Here is a 22093-nt window from a genome sequence, read left to right as displayed (position 1 = left end):
CAAGAGGGACATTTCTTCTGAGGAAATGCATGTGCACCACGAATGAACCCAAATTAACTGGGGAAAGTGTGATGTCCACGTGGGAGGGGAATATTTTGCTTTCACTGCCACTGCTGAAGAATCTCATTCTCTTCACAAGAATAGAGCTCCTTGCAACCCAGCCACCTCTTTTAGATGAAACTTTCTCAGCTTCAGTCTGAAAAGACCTCCTGCAGTCCCCTTCACATCGCTATGTCAGAGCCCCATTCAAACCCCTCTCCCACCGAAACAGTACTTCTGGTGAGCAGTCAGCCATCTCTGATCACATGTTGCTGTTTCTCAAATCTCAATTCAGTTTCCCCATTTATCAAAAAAAGAAAGAGAACAATAGGGTTACTTACCTGAACATCAAAGTCTGGAAGGAGGCGAGTGATAGCCTGTGAAGAGATTTTAAAGCATTAATGCAGGTCACTTTGGCAGCTACAGAAATCTGTCCTGGGCACGTGTGTTCTAACCCACCAGTTCTGCAGCTCCGAGATCTGTCCCGTCCCTTCATTCAGTGAAAGCTCTCTTGCTGAACATCAAAATTCACCCAAGAGCTTTTACCCACTAATCTTCAGAGAACACGAAAGCAGCAAAATACTAGATTACAGACCAGCAAAATAAAGCACAAAAGCTGGTGCGTCTTCAGTTATTCTTAAATCACTGAAAAATTCAGAGCAGTAGAACAGTGAACTTTTCTCCATTACTTGTTGTAGCCATGGGACAGCCAACAGCCCACCTCAGCCCTGCCTAGGATGAAAAGCTGTTGTTCGAGCATGCACGGAGTACTTGCAACTCAGTTAAGCGGTTATTACTGGGATTTGGTTAAATGATGTGGAATTTTGGCTAGGGTAAAACCCTTCCCAACTTAGTCCTGGTTACATCTGGGAGGCTGGCTGCACAGAGAGGTCTATTTCAACCTGTGACCAGCCATTGCTATTACTGACAAGCTCCTACGTCTGTTGAGGTTCTCCACCAGAAAAGGAGTTATGTTGACATTCTCCCCACCTCCAACAGTCTGAGAGGCTTATAACTTCAAAGAAAGAAGTGTCTGACAGTCACCTCCTTTTAATAAAAGACAAGGAAGAAGTCAAACTCATATTTCCACTGGAGGGCTGAAAACAGAGGGAAGAGCAGCCAAGCCAACACTTTTTATGCTGCAGAGTACAACAAAGAAGCCAAAGTTTGAAAAAAGTATTGAGATAAAAGTACTGAGATAAAAAGTAAAGCTTAGGATCCTGGCAAGGAGGTTGCTTAGTCCCAGAAGCCCAGGTAAGGATGGAAGATGTCAGAACCAATCCAGCTGCTGTCTTGGGTGATATCATCTCAGGTGGTGGACCTCAAAGAATTGCAGTACAACCCATAATTATGATAGGACTCTAGAGCCGTGATCTTCAGGCAAGTGTCTTGTACATACAAACAAGTAGCTAAAGAGCTGACTGAGCCTGTGGAAGTCATTTTATACAGCCTTAGCTTTAGACAATATGCTGGATTTTAACCTTACTATAATGTTGGTCTCAAGACCTTTTAAACACAGCTAGTTTCATATACTGTTGTTCCAGTGGGGTCTAGATTTGAAAGGAGGAAGTATGTGGCATCTGTATAGACAGCATATGAAATAAGGCTCTTCATGTCCAGGAACAAAGACTCAGCTGTAGAACAACAAGCCAGGATGTGCTGCTTCCACATTCAGAGTGGATCACCCACTCAACACCAGCTCCACTCTTAACCTTAGTATGTGCTGAGTGTCCTTCAGGGCAATCTTTTCCACTTTCTCAAAAGACATTAAGTAATAACTTCCTTCATCTATGTTAAGAATGGCCACAGAGAAAAGTCAATTTCTGTGCTAGTTTCCCCATGTAAACAAAACTTAAGGTAACATTGTGAATAGAAGAGTATAGGGTTCCTTGTCAAGATTCCAACTTTTGATCTATGTGCTACAGAAACCCAGGAAGTTAATCAGTGTTTTAAAATATTTCTGAACTTTGAAACAAATGCATTTCAGTACCCATAGGACTTCTGCTTAGTATCTCCTTTGCTTTGCTACTACTGAACAATATTGGCATTAAAAAGGGAGCTCAGTTTTTGAAAAGTTTGAGTGCTGCATTCACTGGTATCCAAACAAGCTCTGCTTTCATTAAATGTCCTTGGCAAAGGACCTGTGTTTAAAGTTTCTCTATCCATTTCACTGCAGTCACAAGTGGAAATGATTTTCTGAAGTGTTTACGCAAGAGAGGTAGGAAATAAAAAAGAAAGTAGCAGAGGGAGCAGTGAATAGTTCTAGTGTAGAAAACCAGAAAAAAGCAACACATCTATACTCATCATTGTCAAGAACTACAATCATTGAGAACAAAAGAAAAATCTTAGTTTTGATTCCAGAAAAAAAAGCTGAAAGGTTCCTTCGTGTATTTGCCATGAACATACCGAAGCACAGAGTATTGCTACCATCAGACAGCCACCGAACCCAGGTGCTGTGGGCAGATTTTTTTTAAGAAAATGGTGCAAAAACAAATGGAAAGAAGTACAAGGTTAAAAAAAAGGCTAGGATATTTCTACACTGCAAGACCAGAGGAAAGGCTGTGGCTTGTGCACACCCAGCTGGCTGCAGATCTGGTAGTAGTTTAACTGTAACTCAAGCTCAGCGAATCACAGGATGTCCTGAGTTGGAAGGGACCCACAAGGCTCATCGAGTCCAACTCCTGTCCCTGCGCAGGACAACCCCAGATTCACACCATGTCAGTGCAGTCAGACAGGACTAGATGGGGCACAGTTGTACCTCCAGACTCATGTGCCCAAAGGGAACGTAAAGGCTCTCTGTGCCTCCTTGGAAGGCAGCTGACAGAGCAAAGTCTGTATCTTTACATTGGAAAGTCTATAGGTATAGATGGATGTACATGACATTGCTCAGTTTGCATCATTCAAAATAGCTAAAGACACCCGGAGCCGTCATTCAGAAAAGAAAAAATTTCACCACCAGATTAGCACTAGAGAAGAGTAAAACCAAAGACCAAGAAAAAGCAAATAATTAAGGCTCAGTTTTGCATTCTTTGAAAAAAACCCCACAACACTCTTATTCCATCTCCAGTTTCTCTTGTTTCTTCCATACAATATGTTAGAACTAATCTAAGAACACACATGCAGCTCCAACACCAGCTGTGAAATAACACACGAGCTCCAAAAAGCTTTAAAACAATTACCTCCTCCTTCTCCACCAGAGGTTTCACCTCTGCAAGGTGAGCATCTTGGAACTCTGACATGGTCAGTAGCTGGTATCTGCAAAGATGAAAAAAGATTTGTTCTCAGCTTGCATCAAAGGTTAAATACAGGAACAAATAAAATAATGATCTTGCTCCACCCAGCTCCTCCACCAACGACCCACTGCCTCAGGTTATAGTCTAAAAGACCCTTGCAAGAAGGTTATGAATCTCTTGTAAAACACATCCCTGATTTATTTACATACACACCCCTGCACAAGGCCAGATTAAAGAAATATTGAGGCTCCAAGATCAAAAAAAAGTTTGGCAGCTTCAAAATAGGGAATGCTGAAGGAAACAGGGCAGAGACCAGTACAGAGAGTGTCATGGAAACTGTCATTCCAAAGGTGAAAGGAGGCACAGCCAAATCTGCAGAGCCGCCTTCTGAAATTAGCATGAATGCTTGTCTCTGAGGGGTTTTTTTTTTGGTTGGGTTTTTGTGGGATTTTTTTGTTTTGGTTTGTTTTTTTCTTACTTTCCATCCCCCAGATCTCTACTGTAAGAAAACTGAACTGATCACTCATTCGCATCATTTCATTTTCCTCTCAGATCAATACGCTCCATTCTTTGGGACAGAAACACCTTCCTTCATCTGAACAAACAGTACCAAGTAACACAGATATTCCTTTACGCGGACACCAACAAGGTGTATGGAATAAAGCTATTTTCAAAGCTGTCAGAGTAAGAACAAGATTTATGTACCCTGACCTAGGAAAGGAGCAGCATGGCAATACCCAGCCCTCGTCTGCGGAAAGCTTAACTGGGAACACGGATAGGGCCGGACCCCAGAAGAGGCGACTGCCGAGGCAGGCGGAGCAGCAGGTTGTGCTGGGGTGCAGTGCCCTGTTGCCTTTGGACCAACAGCCATCTCGGTTCAGGGACCATATCGGCCCAAACCGGGAGTTAAATGGAACAGCATGTTTTCATTCTCTTGACAAAGATAAGGTGCCAGAGGCAGAGGGCTGCTCTCTGCAAAGCTCTAATGAATGACCAGGAACTGTTCTCAAAAGAGATACCGCAACTGTTTTAACGGCAAGATGAGATATACCGAAGCTGAAATACATTATATATCCTCTGGCCTGCTGGAAAAACACATATCACGTGGGTTTTAGGCATCTTTGGACAAAAATGGAATAAATTTCCAAAAGTTAATATGACCAATAGTTAATAAATTTAATCACACAACTATAAAACAAATTATTTACTTTTCTTAAAAGCTTAAAACTATCTCAAGTGAAGCATATGAGTAAATGTACTCCTAAAGCAAGCTGAAAGGCTGAAAACACATTTAGGAATTATTGACCAAGTGTAACTACAAACAATTTAATTATTAACAATTTTCCTGAAGATAAGCATAAAACTACGCAACAAAATTTACATCAATTCTTTAAAGCATGGCTTCTCACCTCCTGACTTACATCTGATTTAAGCCAATTGACCCTCTCTACCTAAGTGACCTGGTGCTCAAGAAGGGCTGTGAAGCCCACAGGAGCGTGCAGAAGCCAGCAGTGGCAGCAGCATCATTTTGACTCTGTCGCAGGGGTGAACTCGATGGACTTTTGCCTGGGCAAAGACACTCTAGCGAGAAAGTTTGCAAGCTGGCTGGATGCTGCAGGAAGCTATGAAGTGGCACACAGGATTAAGAAAGTTAATGCTGAAAAAACTCTGGTGTCCACGCACATGCAAACCACTACAGATTTTAGGAATCCTTCTTGCTAGCTGTGCAATTGGGTGGATTTTTGGTAAAGAATTAGACTGAGGATTTTAAGCTTAGAGAACGCTTCAGCAATATTTAACCCCACCACTTGAGGTGTGGGGACAGGAACAAAACTGACTCCATTGCCAGTAATTTGTAATCAACATTTACAACAAGGCATCAGAGATACTTAAATAGTCAGAAGAGTCAAGACAGTTAATTCCCCAGAAGTCACTGATTCACCCTTTTTTCTCCAGGTTTTCCAGTAAGTTTTGCCTGTTACAGATTTTAATCATAAAGAACAAGCAGAAAATAAGTTTGCCAAAATTTCAAGCAACTGCAAGTGACATTTAGAAATAGCATTATGTATTTCTGTAGTTACAGCTATCCATGTAATCCGCCATTCTACAGAGTGAGCAATTGTGCGTAGCAGAGAGGGAAAATAAATGCTGCTGCAATATTTGGAGGTCAAAAGTATTTACACACAATTGCACCTAACTCAGAGCTTTTTTTTTTTGCAATTCAGCAAATTCTGTTAAGGCTGAAATAGCACCTTAATGTTGCACCTAATTCTGCAATAGGGACTAGGAGTGCAAAAGATTTTCCCATGTTTTGCCTATATGGGAGGAAAGTAAGAAGCCAGGTCCCCTGCAGTTTTCCAGTAAGAAGCAGCTTGGGGAACAAAGCCACAGCTACTGTTTGTGGAAGAAAGTTGTTTACACAGGACACTTTCAGATTTTCAGGGACTCGGAGCATTGACTACAAATGACCAAAAAAAAACTGTGCCAAAAAGAACAAGATGGATGCCTTTTATAGCCTTAAAAAACAATCCTGTTTTCATAATAGTTCAAAGTTGTTGCTCTATGTTTCCGAAAGAACCAGCACTAGGAAATGCCGACCAGCAGATTACATGACTGCCATAAAGTCTGCTGGACAAAAGCCCAACGCGTACCAAGTTCTCACTTTTGGAAAGATACCAGATCTTGGAGCAACATAATGTTTTCAGATCAGGCATTTCCAAGCTCTGGGTTTTCCTTCTGTGCCTCAGGAATACCTGAAACATTCCTACCAGGAAACATCCTTGTCATAGGGACGGCACAACAACATGCTATCTGTTCATGAGTGCCGGCAAACAAAGCCCTGCTATCTGACGTCACTGTGCAAAACATCTTATATTCCGAAGAGAAAGATGCTGGAGAAGTGGTCTTGTACCACCCATGCTCAGCACAAATTTTATAATCTCTAAATCGGTGCTTTGTGCTCCCCCCCCTTATGTGACAGGGTAGCTCGAAGCTAATGTAACTGCATAACTCTCCTAAACAGATAATCATACAAGCATTCCTTTATACACATTTCAAAGCACTTGCCTCACAGAAGTCTTCAAAAGACAAAGTTCATTTATATCTGCAAGCAGTAGTGTAAAGTTGCCAACTTGGAGAAAAACAACTTTTTTCACTTCACTTGTCTAGTTCAGCCTGCTATGAGGTCCCAAATTCCCCTCTCTGGGACAAGCCACCTCCACCCAGCAGACACCCACCAGCCTGCACCCACATACCAGTTACAATTGCTGCTCAGAGGATTAAGTTTTAAAACAATCATACTTCTAAGAAAAATAAAAGTTTAAGGCACCTTTGCATCGGGCAAAGTGCTTTAAAACTGATGACATATCTTCCTTTGCCAACTAGCAGGAAAGGCATCAGAACAGCCTCTAGGAAGCAAGGGGGGCACGGGGAAGAGTGAAGTCATCTGTGCTATATTGTGTTCATTAATTTCATTCAAAGAAGCTTTTCTGTCCCTATTCCAGCCCAAACCCACTGCTCCAGAACCACTGGAGCAACTGTCATAACCAAGGCTAGTAGCTCAGGAATCATTTTACTGAACCTTTAAGAGAAAAACATTCAAGGTTCAGAATATACCCGTCCCTCTGCATCATCGCTAGAGGGACAGTCATCACTGGAGCCTTGTTTTGGCAGCAGTGGGTGCAGGATGGATGTGCAGCCTGGCTTTGCACAACAGGGATCCCAAAGGAGAAGCTAAGAAGCCACACATCCATCTTTGGACACCACCAATGTTGCAATCGTAAGTACCAAACATTAGGTAATCGTAATATACATGACCAAATTCATTCCAAGCACAGAAGTGAAACAAGTTCAAAGATACCTCATTTCAAACCGTATTCTTCTGAAGAATATGGTTGTCCAAGTCTGTGCCACAGGGTACATCAAGTGTGATGGCCCCACATCGTGAAGGGCTGGAGGAGCTGCTACCAGCACTACAGTATTCACCTCTGCCCTCATACGCAACTGGTTTTTATTTACAGGCTATCATGGAAAACAAAGGACAGGAAAAGACTCCTGCCTGAGCGTTTCATAAAGAAGGCAATTTCCTCAAAACAGCTTGTTTAAACACTGGCAGCAGAGATTATTCTCCTTTTGACTTGTGATACAGAGAAGGGTGACCTCACCCAAGCAGCCTGATGGCATTCCCATCTTTGCAGGCTGAGCAAGCAGGAGGGACAGCAACCACTTTGCACGTGGGATTATATACTCGTGAGCACCTAAAAGCAAAGAGAGGAGGGAGAAGGCCACAGGCACCAATGGCCACAGCTCCCGAGCACTGGTGTTAATCTCTTCGGAGAGAGGAACCATGAGAGACTTGGGCTCCAGGGCCACATGTGGGAGGTGTTTCCACGCCAGCCGCATCACTCAGCACTTCATCCCTTGAAAACCACAAATATCTTCAGAGCACCAAAGCTCGTAGGAAGGACAGAGGTGACAAGTTGAGGCTCTGTGCAACCGCAGCAGCTCAAGGCAGTGTTAAAGGAGGGATAGAGCAAGGATGGGCAGCACCAAGATGTCTCTGGAGCTCTGCAGAAGTTGATTAGCAAAGACCCCATCAGTTCCAGGTCAGAAAGATAGCCAAGCAGCTCAGGCTTCTGACAGCGAGGCAAGAAAAGTTAGTGATGCTCCAACAGCACTTGAGTCTTGCACATGGTCAGTTAGACCTCTTCCCGTCGTTAACAGTAAATGCTGTAAACTAGTCTGACTGGTCCTAAGTAAAAAAATGATGGTTACTTTCAAGCCACTCTCCACTTCACAAAACTTGCCTCCACTGAACAGAGACAAGTGGACATCAGTTACTAGCACCCATGTATGGTTATGGTCCACAATGCACACACTCATTAAGTGCAGTTTACATTTCAGATATCTTATAATAAACTTGACAAACCTAATCTTCCCGTTTGTGATTAATTTGAAAATTATGCTTTTTGCAAGCATTCCAAACAGTTCATGCATAAGCATCTGCCCACACTATACCCTGTTTAAGCTACTCATTGTCACAAGCACTGGTGTCACAAGGTCCTTTGTATACTGAGTTACTGATTTTCTCTGTCATAGTTCCACACAATAAATCAAGGAAGAGGTTGTAATAGAAGTTCCTCCCCTTAAAAAAAAAAAAACAAACACACACAACAAAAAACCAGATGATTTTTGGCAGTTAAGTGGCATCTGACTGAACAGGTTGAGCAGGAAGTGTCAAAAGCTGAAGACACTCAGCTGCTTGGGACTCTGGGTTTCCTTGGACTCTGGTTATACACAGCAATCTCAATTTGCAACTGAGAGTTAATAACCTGACACAAAGGAGGCTTGGAAGCGTAACCCTTACATAACCTAAAGTTTCAGATCAGAAAAGGCGAGGAACCGAAGCACTGAATTCAGTAATATGAGGGAACTGGAACAACTAGGCTGCCTGGTGGCCTCCAATTTACAGATGTCCTATGAATCGCCGTCACCCAGCCTTCAAGCACAGCACGCTGCCGATACTCATTATTTTGTTTGTTTCTAACCAATTTGCTTTTATTTCCTTTTAACCTCCTTTGTGAGCTACTCCACCAGCATGATTTAGTGAAGACTCTAGTTGAAAATAAGAGCCCAGGCTGGCATCTGGGGGAAAAAAAAGTGGGGTTTGGGGAGCATAAATAGCATAACAGTGATTTTCAAAGCAAAAAAAACAAGAAGGGCTTAAAGTTTTAGCCATTTTTAAGTTTAGACTTATGCTATGTGCTAATCAATCTGATTAGGAAAAAAATATGTTTTAGCCGAGAACTTGAGCCCTGTGCCAAGTCACAGCCGGGTGAAGCCACACAGAGATGACTGAAGACAGAGCCAGTGACTGATTCCACCAGGCTCCGACGAACAGCGCGCAGGTGCGGGTCCGCAGCATCCCTCACAGCTATGCTCGCCTGCAGCTTCGGCATACCTGTGCCGTTAGAAAGACAAGATCTCCAGGCCTGTCTCTAGTCCTTTTCTTCTGTTTTTCACTTGTGCGAGTGACGCTGGTGCCTGTACGGGTGCAGAGCCGTTCAGCTGCAATCGCTCTGAGACTAGACACAGCCTTCAAACTGCCAGTTCCTCAGACCAGGGACTGGTTACTCTTCACACGCATGATACGCTCTGGCAGCTGCACATCGATAGTAGCATCAAAACAAAGTGAACTGGAAGCAACCCTTCTGTCTACTCCACAGATGTTGAGCAAGCAAACTGTTGCAACGCAGTTTGCACAATCCCCTCACTGTGGGATGCAATAAGGAATGTTCCTTGGAAAGCTCAGGGTCCTCCCTTGCTTCATGGGAGTAGAAACTGGCTGCAGGAAGGGTTGGTGTGCTAGCCAAAGGACATCTCCCCATCTCCCCTATGCTGGGCACCCCCTGTTGTCCCCCCAATATAATGAGCAGCTATTCTGTTCACAGCTGGCAGGGAAATGGAGAGCTTGCAGTATCTTAGGGCTTTTTTCCTGTTGTAGCAACCCCTAATACTAACTACACTATAATATCACAACACCATAAGGGACAGATTACAAGCCCTAATTAATTCCTCCAATTCAGGTTTCTTTAGCACCTGGCACCTGAAACTGCTTCTGGTCATGACTCTGAAAAGTCATTATCTCCAATAATGTGAAGTTTCTTTAAAGTGATTAAAAATACTAGTGTTCCCCAGGACTTTCTAGCTAAAAAAATTGCTGTCATCCCAATCTACCTCTTCAAGAGCCACCACTCACAGCCGCTGTGGCTGCAAACAGTCCTTGCAGAGCACGATGGCACAGGGTGGAAGTAAGGGAACCCAGGGCTTTCATGAGAAATCCATTCGAGTGGCAGCCTCTGTTTATTTGGAAACACATGATGCCCATTTGTACTGGTGCCAATATTGTCCTTTAGCTTTAAATGACTCCAGGCTGTGGGTGTCAGCACCACAGGGTGGAAAGAGTGAAGAGCAATCAGCAGCCTTCCCAGGCTTCATTTTCTTACCCCACCAAGCCAGCCTATCTCCTCCCACTGCCCCAGCACCCTCCTAGCATCCTCCCAACATCCTTCTTTGCATTCGTCCCACTCCTCCTTCAGATGACTGCAAACAAAGTTCTTAACCAGAGATTAAAGGCAATGAATTGGTACAGATCCTGACACCTGCCTTGCACCTGGGTGTTAGGCTGGGCTTTGGGGGCAGATTAAGTAACGAATACTGCAAAGATGCATTAAGCATTTCATAACATGGAAGAGGGTTTCTGCCACAAAGACTGCAGTCTAAAGAGACAAGAAACAAGCTATTGTTCCTGCAGCTCACCAGCGTCGGGCCATGCTCCCCACCCCCTCCTATTCTCAATCTGCCATGCTTTAATAGTTCATAGCTTCTGCCCAGCTGCAACTGCTTCAAAAAGTGGGTGGTTCTGTGCAAGTTAGAGGCAAAAACATACTAAGATTATTCCAGAAGGTACAGGCTTGTAGTATACTCAGAGATGAGGAATGTTATCTGGCCGTCTAGGTTACAGCCGTACAAGTGTATAGTGGTTTCTTTTTATGTTTTGCATTTTCATGTTGATGTTGCAAAGATGAGTGCTTAAGTTACAAAACACCGCAGCTAAGGTTGATGAAGTATCTTAATTTACACGACCTAATTTATTCATTAAGTCATACTACATGGGTTACATCTTCTGAGTACATATACAGCTTGTTCTACCACCTATTAAAATTGCTTGCTCATTGCTGTACAAGTTCTCTTTATAATCCTTGCCAAAATGTCTGGGCTGAAGTTTTCCATGACAAGTGTCAGAGTTTTTGTTTTTGAGGAGGAAAGTATAATTTATGGATATTATTTTGTTCCTGTGAGCTCCCAGTCCCCTCTCCTAGGATGAACTTTAGCATTCTAGATCTTAATCTGGACTCAAACTTTGCACAAATGGCCATTGTGTTACAGACACATCTTTCATTCTTCCCAAGAAAGTCCCATTATAAAGTAACACAAATTTAAGCATTTGCACACGCTGAACTATTCAGGACTAGATTTGGGCAAGTCTTCCATTGCCTGCGAGCCTCAGCACCTAGAGATACAATATGATCTTCGTAAGGGCTGAGCACACTCCTGCCTGTATCACAACAGATGCGACTGCTGAGGGAGTGCCTAAGTCAGCACCATCCAGTGCTAGAATACTCCTTGATTCTCAAATTAAGGCCTTTCAAGATCCTTCAAAGTGGGCAAAAAGCAATTCTTCACCCTCAGCTGACTTTTTTCAAAACCTTACCCACCCATACACCAGGTTAACATCTATTACATCAGGCAGAGAACTCAGTATCACTTTCCAAGCTTTGTTTAAGAGACAGGTGGAGTTATGCATGCCCAAGTTTTTATTTAAGATTTGGATTTTATTCACAACTCCATCAAATTCAATATGTTTCACATGAAAGAATTTGCAATATTCCTAAATTATATTATCTAGGAAAAAAGAGTACTTTGAATTTGCCAAAATATAAAGGGTCATCATAAAACTCTGCAATGCCTCTATGTTATAGAATAGTCACATAACCCAGTATGTCAAACTTTGTCCAAGGGCACAAAAGCAGCTTAAGATTTAGCAGGGATACATTACCTGCAATACATAACTAAACACATAGGAGCACTCTAGAACTGCAGCACTAGGAAAATGACATCATTAGTTTGACAAGGTGTACATGAGCTTCTTGAAGGAAGCAAATGAAAAACCCACAGTAAGAGCAATCCTTCCTTCCTCACAGTGCACGTCCTGTCTGGATGTCTGCTTACTGTGTTCACAAATAAAGGTTCCTCTAAAAGTTGCATTCTACTTTGCCGATTACTTTTCCATTTCACCTTATGCCTACCAATAAACACACGCATATATAAATAAACTATACTAAAACAAGAGTGGTAAACACCAGTGCCTCCACCTACAGAGTCTTTGTCAGGGGCATTACAGATTAAGATCCTTAGCACTTAGATTTTGCTTCCTAAAAAAGAACTCAGAATGTCTTTAAAGAAGTCAAGGTGGAAGAATGGTGAAATGGCAGGGACAGAAACCACCATGACACCCCCCAAAAAAACTCAGGGATGGTTGAAAGCGCATGGGAAAATTTGTTTTACAGTCAGTAAGGTTTTCATGCTGCTCTTAAGTTTTGCTCTTTCCATTAATTCTTACACCATCCATACAGTACTAGCAGACTGGCCTTACACATCCATGGCAGAAAAGCTAGAAGAGCTATACTTTTGAAGCTATACTTAGTTCAGACAGGAAGCAGCCAGCTAAAGGCTTGGAAAAGTAGGGAATATCCAGTTTTAAAAACAGGGCTTGAAAAGGAAGATCTGCATTGACCAACTTCCAGCTATAAAGAGAAAAAAAACTGACAGACAGATGAAAAAGATATATTAAAATTGTGACAATTAACTGAAAGGAAGTAGCGCAAAACCCAAAAGAAACATAGGAAACGTGATCAGCCACACAAAACAAGAGCAGTAAAATTGACATACATCCTGCTTTGTACAAACAGATACAGCTGTGGAAAATTTCATCAGCACGGGCTGTCCAGCTGTGCATCAGCAAGCTCATCGCAGTGCACCTCTGCATGGCAAACACTCCATCCGACAACAAACCGCTGGGCATTATCCAAAGACAACACTTCTGCCAGTTGGGAAGGAAAACAGGCCTGATCCTGCAGCAGCCCTTAGCTAAAAGTAAAACTAAACTCATCTCCCTCATCGTCCAGCAGAGGAGCTTGCACATTCAAGTCTGAAACTTGGGTAATTGCAGGCTTTACTCTCTCAGCACTTGCTGTGCTGGATTAAATAGCAAATAATGGTACTGATTCTCACGGACACTCAGTACTGAGTTTAATTATGTCATAATAACACTTTAATGATACATGATCACATATTCAGGAGACGATCTGAGTTGTTCTTTACCGCTGCTCCATCTCTGCAGCCAAAGGGAATTAACAATAGGGATCACCTCCCGCTGACTGGCCCCGCTGAAGTTACCCAGGGCTCTGGAAGTGACACAGATAGGAAAAAAAGCCACCAGCATTTCAGAGAAACACCAAGTTCAATAGCCATTATAGTCATAGCCATTGATTTCCAAGAGGCCTAACCCAGATTTTAGTAATCCGTAGCAACACGCACCACCAAACCTGAAAATGGGATTGCCTTACTCTCAGCCTTTTAAACGGTTTCACAATATTTCCCATGACTTTCCAGTACTAGAAAGTAATTTAATTGCAACTTTTGGGACCGAGCTTTTGACAGATGACAGAGGGGTAACTATTGCTTCCTTGACTTGCTGCCAGGTGAAGATCCGCTCCCCACGCCACAGTCCAGGAAAGCGCCTCACCGAGAAGGCTGCAGGGGCAGCACCATCGCACATGAGGTGATCTCAAAAATTTACACCTAAAAGCTGACGCTAAAGGGCAGTCTATGTACAATACCATTTATTTAGCGAAACAGCAACAGGGCAAAGCGGGCTCTTCGGCACTTCAGCCTGAGATTCCTACACGCTGTGCCACAATGTAGAAGTTAAGTGTAAACAAACTGTCAGCTGGGAGTCGTACTTGGTTTCAAGACCCAGCATTTCATCACTATCAATATCAAGCAGTTGCATCTCCCGCGTTTTGGAAGGTTTTCCTTTCAAGCGGTCAAACCAGAGTAACTAGAGAAAGTCACTCTTGCTGCGGACTACCGGGGCCAAACTGGTTCAGGCCGTTGGTTTCCCAGGCCGTTCTCTCCCCTGACAGCAAACAGGCTTTTGCTGCCTTAAGCTTCCAGCTTTATGCATGATGTAAACATTGCGGATCCACCACAGTTATAATTTGTATTATTTCTGGGAGCTTCAGTTTCTAGTTGTCTTCCTTCTGAAGAGCTTCAAGTCAGTTTCACCCTTCTGCATCTTTTCTTTCACTCTTTGTCTATTTTGAGACAATAAAAGCAGGAAATGTCTCATTACTTATATGCTCCCTGTTTTGTGCAGCAGATTCTCATGCTCTAATGAGGTTAAGGGAAAAAAAAAAAAAATCAGTATTTGCTATGGGGAGTTAGAAGTTTGCCAAAATCCCTTAAGCTGGTCATGAGAAGATGTATGTTGCACTTCAGGCAAACAAATTAATCACTTAAATTCAAAAATCCGAACCAAAGAATTTCTCACAACACTTCACTGCTAACCCCACCTGAACTACACGAGCAAGTTACTCAACTGCCTTGCAAGTATTTTTAAGGACCAGACTCCTGTGCCAAAGTGCTTCCCAAGAAGCACTGATCTCTCCGTGTAACTGTTGTAGTGCAGAAAAGGACTAGTCAAAGAGCAGAATACCTCCCGCTGGAGTAAAGAAAACTGGGGAATCCTGCTGTTTTTACCGAGCACTCATACAATCTACCCAGATGATCTGTCACAGTTTCAGCATTCCTTTTTGTTTTGGCAAGAACAAAAAAGCCATTGTGTGGGGAGAAACAGAAGAACTTAGAGAGTCTGTTTTTTGGTGGCGTGGATGCTGCTTCCCAAACACAGGCAGGAACATGTGGCAGTGCTCCCTCAGCAGTGGGTGTAACCTCTTTGGCTACTGCCAAACTCTGGACACCTGACACTGACATCTCTATCCTGCTGCCACCTTGGGGGAAGTGGCCAATGAATGCAGGGAATCTGCACAAACCCTTTTTCCTAAGGGAAACAAATGAAAACCCCAGTTTGTCAAGACCTTCCAGACCCTTCTCCTCCAGCCTGGTTCAAGGCCAACCCCTTTTGCAGAGTGCCCATTCTCAAGGCGGTGAGTTCACCTCTCCGTTCACTGACCTGCAGACATTTTTGTTCAAAGTTTTCAAAGTTGAAAGCCAGCCCATTCAGGTACCTGCTGAATTGCAGTGCAAGGAACTCAGATTCAGCAGCTGCGGTCTCCAGTTCCCCAAACCATTATGCTATAGCATCTGTTCAGTTTATACTGAGAAGTATTAAGTACAGAAACCATACTCACCCTAAGTAGTCTCTCCTTACTGCATTAAAACCTCTTTCCACTGTATCTGTATTTTCCATGTCAAAACACACACCAGTTCCTCCTGCAAACATTCACGCATTACTCTTCTTGAAGGGCACAGAGCTTATTATACTCAGGGGACTGTACAAACCTTTAAGAAACACTATTTTTGCTGCACCTACTGAGTTTTACCATTTCATCCACAGTCACTGAATTCTTGCTGTGCACAGGGCGTTGCACAGCATTAGCTGCCTGCTGTTTACTCAAGTACCTGTGATAAAAACACAGTCATTCTATGCCAAACTACATTAGACTCTGGTCAGAAGAGCACAAAATTTTAAAAAACATGTACCCAGAGCCAAGTTCAAAGTGCACCAGCTTAAAAATGTTGATGTAAGTTTCGCCTGTAACAGCCAAGACTAAAAACAGCAAGGCAGGCTTCTCACGTGTTGACCTGAAGCATTCGATAGCTCCTGTTTACAGCCTATTTCCATTGCTTGCCCTGAATGATGAGTTTTTCAGCAGCGTGTATCTTTGACACACAAGAAAAAAGTTGACAAAAAGCCAGAAGAATTCAAAACAGTGCAACACCTTGCAGAGCGTCTGCACTGAAAGCTTCAGGCTGTCTTTGACCTCCTCATGCCACAACAACTGCATTTTCCAGGCTCGAAACACAGTTCCTATTTAAACAGGCAACCAAGAGGAACACATCCAAATAACATAGCTGGTAAATACTTCTACGTGGAGCCTAAAAGGAGCCGTATTCTGGGGACTGGGTGCAAAATTAGGCGCTCTGGTCTTTATAAAACAGCGGGTAAAACAGTGAACAATGCCAGTTTGGAAGTATTTAATAGGAAAGCTGTAACACACCAGAAAGCGTTAATCATCCTCCCTAGCAGAAGTGAAGCCACTTATCAGATTCCGTACGTGGCTATGCCTCCATTGCAAACACTTACCATGAAGTGCCCTGGACCTGAGCAGTGCCTGGAAGCACAGGCAAACTGTGCTGGTCATCACAACTGGAGACAATAACCCCACCAAAACAACTGACTAGTAAAGGCTGGACACCAGACAAGCCTGTCCTCCACTCCAAAGCCAAAGTAGAGCTGCAAGAGCAGACAGACACAAGCAACAAGCACCGGGCATCAACTTCCATAGAAGTATGTGCCTCTGTTTCACAGCTGTTTTCCAGCCCAGCCCAGGGCTCCCAGGGGAGCCCGAACCATGGCAGTAGCATCCAGCAGCTGCGCCCCCACCAAAAAGGGCCAGGGTACAGCCCAGGACACCCCATCCACTGCTCCCTCCGGCCGGCAGCATAGCCACCACCCCACTAAGAGCCACCCACTTTCCCACAGCCGGGAGAGCCCTGCTTGGAAGGCGGCAGTGGGGGAAAGGAATATTGATAAGGAAATGAGAAAGAAGCAGTGTGATGCGAGGACACACCCTCGAAGGGACTGCGAGGTCCACTGGGCTGGATGGGTGGGTGGGTGGGTGGATAGATAGAGGGATGCATGGATGGGTGGGTGGGTGGGTGGGTGGGTGGGTGGGTAGGAAGGTGGGTAGGTGGAGGGAGGGACCCTCCCTTACCTGCCGCGGAACCGCTCTCCCGCCGCCGCCGCCGCCACGCTCCGGCCGCCGGCCGCCCGCCGCCGCGGGGCGGATTTATAGCCCGCGCCCCGCCCGCCGGGCGGCGCTGCCCGCCGCCGCCGCCGCCGCCCCCCCCCCGCCGGGAGCACGGGGCGGGCCGCCACCCGTCCCGGGGCTCCGCCCGCCCGGCCCCGCGCCCCGGGGGCGTCCCGGCGCCCGCGGGCGTGTGCGGGGGCTGCGCCCCGGATGCCGGGGCTGCACAGGGTGCCTAAGTATCAGCGGGGAGCCCCGGCGGACACCCGCAAGCCCAGGTCCTCCCCCTGCGGGTGGCGCAGCCTCTGGCATCCCCTTCCCGAGCAAGCCTGGGGAGCTGTGGCACGGCTGAGCCCCGCCGCCCCGCTTCCCGAAGCGTTACCCTGCCGGGGAGAAGGGGTTTCACGCGGCTCGGTGCAGAGGGGCGGGTGTGCGGGAGGGGTTTGCCCAAGGACCGAAAGCGTAGCAGTCTTGGGAAAGGCTGAGCAAAGGACTGCGACAGCAGGGTCCTGGCACAGGTGGGCAAAACCGAGCGGATGCATGTACTACTATATAAAAATAAGTCTATTTACAGGTTCCTGAATCGCAAAATCTTATGCTCGTACGTTAACATGACCACTGGGAAGGAACTCCAGTTGCAGGAGAAAAACCATAATGGCTTCACACATTTCTGATGAAGTTCAGGGGGTGCTGCGGGCGCTGCAAGTGCTGTGTGAGTTTCCCAGTGAACAGCTCTTTGGCAAGAAGCGCGGCTAATCGTTTATTCCAAAAAGAGGCCCCAGCCTGCTGAGCAAAGAATATCTCTATATACACAGTTCTGCGTGTAGCCACCCGCTAAGGGGCGGGTTAAACCGTGACAGCCTGAGCTGCTTTTGCTGTGGCTTTTCTGTAGAGCACACTTACCCCATGTGTGCGATTTCACTTAACAAACTCACTTTTATGGTAGGTTACTGTGACCCAAACTGATGAAATCCACAGCGTGTTGTCATTCTCCCTCGTGCAGTGGCCTGAAGAGGAAATCTGAAACTCCTGAAACTCTGAAACTCTCTTACAGACTCCCTGCTTCTGTTTTCCTGCCTATACAACAAGCTCATTAAGTCCAGTCTATAAAAGCTTGCTGCTGTTGAAATGCATATTAGCTTCTCTCCTCCCAGCCCAGCTTCTGCACCTGAGTTCAGAAAGTGCTGCCTTCAGAAAACGAACCCGGGAAGTCCGGTTCCTTTTTCACCGCGAAATGGCAGGAGACCATGTTGTGCAGCAACAAGTCTGAAATATTGCTAAGTGTACTATAAAGGAAATTTCTTATCATGTTTTCTTACCTTTGATTAGTTAATGTCTGCAAGGATGAAAAGTATTTCTAAAAGAACACAAGAGGAGCATTTGTCATTCTAAGACACAGCGCTGCTGTGTGTGTGCTTTCCTTGGTTTTTTCATCATAAAAGGTCTAACCTTTTCATACTCATTTTAAACTGTGAGGCCAGGAAACCAATGAAACCATCACAAGTAATTTAATTTGCAACTGAGCCTATCTTGAAGTAATGTCTTCTAAATGATGTCATCAAATCACTGGCTTGCTCTGTTTGTTATGGAAGATCTGTCTAGCTCAGTAGCTCCTAAAGTTACAGAACAAGTGCAAATGCTAGGACAAGAAGATGGACTTCACTAATTTTACAAGGGATTAATCCTTCTTGCATCTGACCATTAGACAAAATCCTAGCTCAGAAACATTCAGTCCTTCGGAAAACAGAACTGGGTCAGTGTCTGAACTGTGTGGTTTGGCCCATCCTCAAGCAGTTTTTCACTCTGCTGTGCTTGGCTTCTTTTTGGGGAAGGGGCTGAAAGCTCCAGAGATTCAAAGGGAATGAACTGTTCCCTGTGCACTAAATGCAGGCTTCTGCAGTAAAAACAAGTACCGAATCTGGAATGAACTGGAGAACTGGAATGAAGTGTTTTCTTTTTGCTTTGACCTTTGCAGTTTGTTTGTTATTTAAATCACATGTGGTTTTGGACCCTCAATAATGTTGGAGAGAGGCAGGTAGAAGCCCCCAGGAGTTGGCAGCAGTTAGCCCATGTGAGTGTGGGAATGCGTGCATCCAAACTGAGCCTTCACTAGCTCAAGCGCTCTCCCCAGCTATTTTGCTAGTTATGACTGAGAATAACACGGTGATTTACAGTGTCTTTTGAGAGTGATTGGTGGATTGCAAAAGAAAATGAAGTCATTCCAAAAATCCAAGTTAGGAAGTATTTTACTATGTGAAGATGTAATTCCTAAAGTTTGTACTCGGACAGCCAAACCCTGCCGTGTGCCAGAAGGGAGCACAGCTGAAAGCTTGGGGAACATCATTCCTGTCTGCTTGAAAAAGTCTGCTTAGAAGACAGGTAGGGAAAACAGGAATTTCAAAGCTGAATTTGCCAGGGTGGCACTGCTGACAACGCAACAGCTGCTGCTTCCGAGAGCTTTCACCCTGTGCTGGGCTGCGCGACTGCTCTCGCCGCATTCCCGCAGCAGCTGAGTGGCTCCTGTACTGGTACCTGTACGTGTACAGACGTGTGTACTTAAGGAACCACCGCGCTAGGGAGACAAGACTAGTTGCCACCCACATGGGCTTACTGAAAAGCTAATGAGCGCTTCTACTGTAAGTATTATTTTATTTAATAAAACAGCTTTATGCAGCTGGCATGCACTTGTCCTTGTCAGGAGAGCATCTCTGCAGGGGATGGCTGCCCAGCTGCAGAAGTCCATTCCTGTACCAGTGAACGGGCCGCTCAAACTAATCTGAAAGCACCACCCCTCTCCAGTGCTATGGCTTTCACTTGAGATCGCAGCATAGGTCTCCAAAATTTTTAAGCGTAAAGTAAACGAGTCCTTGATTTACTGTTCTATTTTGTTTTACTAAAGCAGGTTATTGTAGGTATACGCACACCCAGAGACACAGGCACAAAGAAGGGAAATGGCATACTTCCATGCTAGGGAAAGACTAATGGTTATGTGCTGAGCAGAAACCTGCCTATGTGTTCCAAAACCTGGTGGTAACAATATGTCAGCATTTAAGTAGCACTTTAAAGCCATTAACTAATCAATGCTTACAAGGCTCCAGGGGAAAGGGTGGTGCAAAGGAAGAACCACCAGACTAGAGACCTGATCCACACTCCACTGAAGGGCAGCAATTCCATCTATTTCAATGCTATGGAAACAAATCTCAGTTATGAGAGTATTCTTCTTTCATTTGACACTGTATTTCTGGCCATGCCAGCATTAACACAGGAAATTTCAGTGGTTGTGCCACAGCAGCAGTGAAGGAAAAAGAGGTGAATAAAGTAAGAGCACAGCAGTGGTTTTTGCAAAAAAAATATTGTTCATTTCTTTAGAAAGATCTCTGCACACTGTTTACATTTAAGCAGTGGTAATATTATTAGTCACTGCAAAAGTAACTGGGTGTTCCCTTGTTCTCACTAACAATACAGCAGGGATAATTTTGGATTAAGCTACATGTTTTATGAAAAATATACTTGATGTTCGCTGGTTCATGTCAAAAGAATCCCCTGTGTGACCCACCAAATATCACACCCCATCCACTGGCAATTTTGTTCTACTGCAGCCTTTTGTTGTGGCCTTTGGATCCCTGGATGCTGACATGTAGCCATACGGGTTGGTTGTCTTTCCAAAAATTATCCAACGCAGCTTTGAACCAAGGGCACTGACCTCAATAAAAAATATAAATAAATAACACCGTGGATTGCAGATTCACATGCCCTTGTCAGAGATTTGCCTGATATTATTCATATCCCCACATAAGTACTTATTTCCAGTTTGGAAACTGTTTTTGGCAGGTTTGTCTGGTTCAGCAAAAGCATAGATGTGGAGTGAGTCATTTAGTTGGTCTTGCAATATGAACTTCCTGCCGTTTGCAAAGGAAGTAGATATTTTTTTAGTGTATTTTAGAAGGCCAGGATTTATCTGTAAGTTCATTCTATGAATGGAGGGAATTTTTTTTTTTTTTCATTTTGCTTTGAATAGGTATGTCCCTTCAGGAGGGTTTTGGTGTAGCGTTTTACCAAAGGGAACATTTTTACAGGAAGTTCCGTTAATTGGAGCGGAATCTATGAGCTAAATTCACAGCAGGACTCAGCTGCCGAGTGACGGGGCTGCCCGGCCCCACGTTTGCCACTCAGGCTTTTGGTCCAATGCACGCGGACAACTAAGTGCCTAAGAATGGGGTTTCTGAGGAGTCAACGTGGTGAGTGGTAAATATTAAAGCTCACCAAGAGAAAAAGCCAAGAGAGACAAGGTCTAAAATAGATTTCATGTTTATTTCCACATAAGGTTTTTCTGACTGTGAGTTCTCTCCAAGAGATGAATACCTACCGTCAGTGAGTGCTTTCCCTAGCACTGCCTCACAGTCCGTAACCCGCAGGTAACGCAGGCACCTGAGGGACTTGGTTTCTGGTACTTATTCAGTTGCGTTTGAGCACAGATCTTCTGCTTACCAGGAAAAAAGTCTTAACCACAGTCTACAGGGTGGTTATATAACCATTGCACAACATTTTGCTTGCAATTTCTCCTGCTGGAGCTAATGCATTTTGTAAAAATAACGAAAATTCACCAAGCCAGAGAGAAAAAAGGAAGAATTTGGTTCTGCAGCTCACAGTTGTCATTGTGAAGGCGGGGACATAGTTTCATATCCCTGCCACAGTTGGAAGGGGAATTGGGACTTGCCACATACTTCCACTCCTCCTCCAAACAGAAAAGGCTCAAATTGCAGTTTAGAGATTAAAACCCATCTCTTGCACTGAGAATTCATGAAGAGAGCCTCCGTTTTCAAAGCTGTCTTTTGTGCAAAGATTCATCCAGCAGGGACTCTCTGAAACTTGCACAGGATAAGACAAAAGGGGAAGAAATTCCAGCTGGGGTTTCAGTTAGGATGTAGAGCAACTCCTCTCCCCAGGATGAGAGTGGTTTCACCCAAGTGGTAAATAAAAGTGCTTCCTGATTTGGTGGCAACCCAACAGGGGTTTTAAAGGTCTCAGTGGTACCTGTGTTTCAGACTAGAGAGATCCAGGTGAAGTCAGCTTGCACATTCGCTACAGTCGGAGTGTAATGCGCTGCTGCTAATTATCTGTCCTGATGTAGTCTCAAGTTGTCTACTCAGATGGGTTCTTTGTGTTTCACTTCTTTGTTATCTGATTGCCACTGGGCAGAAGAAGCCG

The 22093-nt window shown here is 44.5% G+C and overlaps 1 protein-coding gene and 1 long non-coding RNA gene across 3 annotated transcripts in view; one reads left to right on the top strand and one right to left on the bottom strand.

Annotated features, from left to right (window-relative positions):
• The window catches only part of NDRG1 (N-myc downstream regulated 1), a 40343-nt gene extending 23400 nt beyond the window's left edge, over positions 1–16943 (bottom strand). Inside the window, exons 1-4 of one of the 2 annotated variants that reach the window (XM_064442054.1) lie at positions 16853–16910; positions 13733–14209; positions 3219–3294; positions 381–416 (exon numbers count right to left, since the gene is read on the bottom strand). In XM_064442054.1, coding sequence (XP_064298124.1) covers positions 381–416; positions 3219–3278 — 96 coding nt within the window. In that variant the 5' untranslated portion in view covers positions 3279–3294; positions 13733–14209; positions 16853–16910. Of the gene's footprint in view, positions 1–380; positions 417–3218; positions 3295–13732; positions 14210–16852 lie in introns of both variants that reach the window. The other variant, XM_064442053.1, reaches the window with a different exon arrangement.
• A 65-nt stretch (positions 16944–17008) lies between these two features.
• Positions 17009–18851, top strand: LOC135312279 (uncharacterized). Its single transcript, XR_010371845.1, has 2 exons — positions 17009–17403; positions 17832–18851. It is a non-coding gene; the product is annotated as an uncharacterized LOC135312279 (long non-coding RNA).
• The last annotated feature ends 3242 nt before the right edge of the window (positions 18852–22093 follow it).

Source organism: Phalacrocorax carbo, chromosome 2 (genome assembly GCF_963921805.1).
Source record: "Phalacrocorax carbo chromosome 2, bPhaCar2.1, whole genome shotgun sequence".
In the NCBI taxonomy this organism is placed as follows: domain Eukaryota; kingdom Metazoa; phylum Chordata; class Aves; order Suliformes; family Phalacrocoracidae; genus Phalacrocorax; species Phalacrocorax carbo.
Note: the sequence above shows the minus strand (reverse complement) of the source record. Positions and strands in the feature narration are given on the sequence as shown.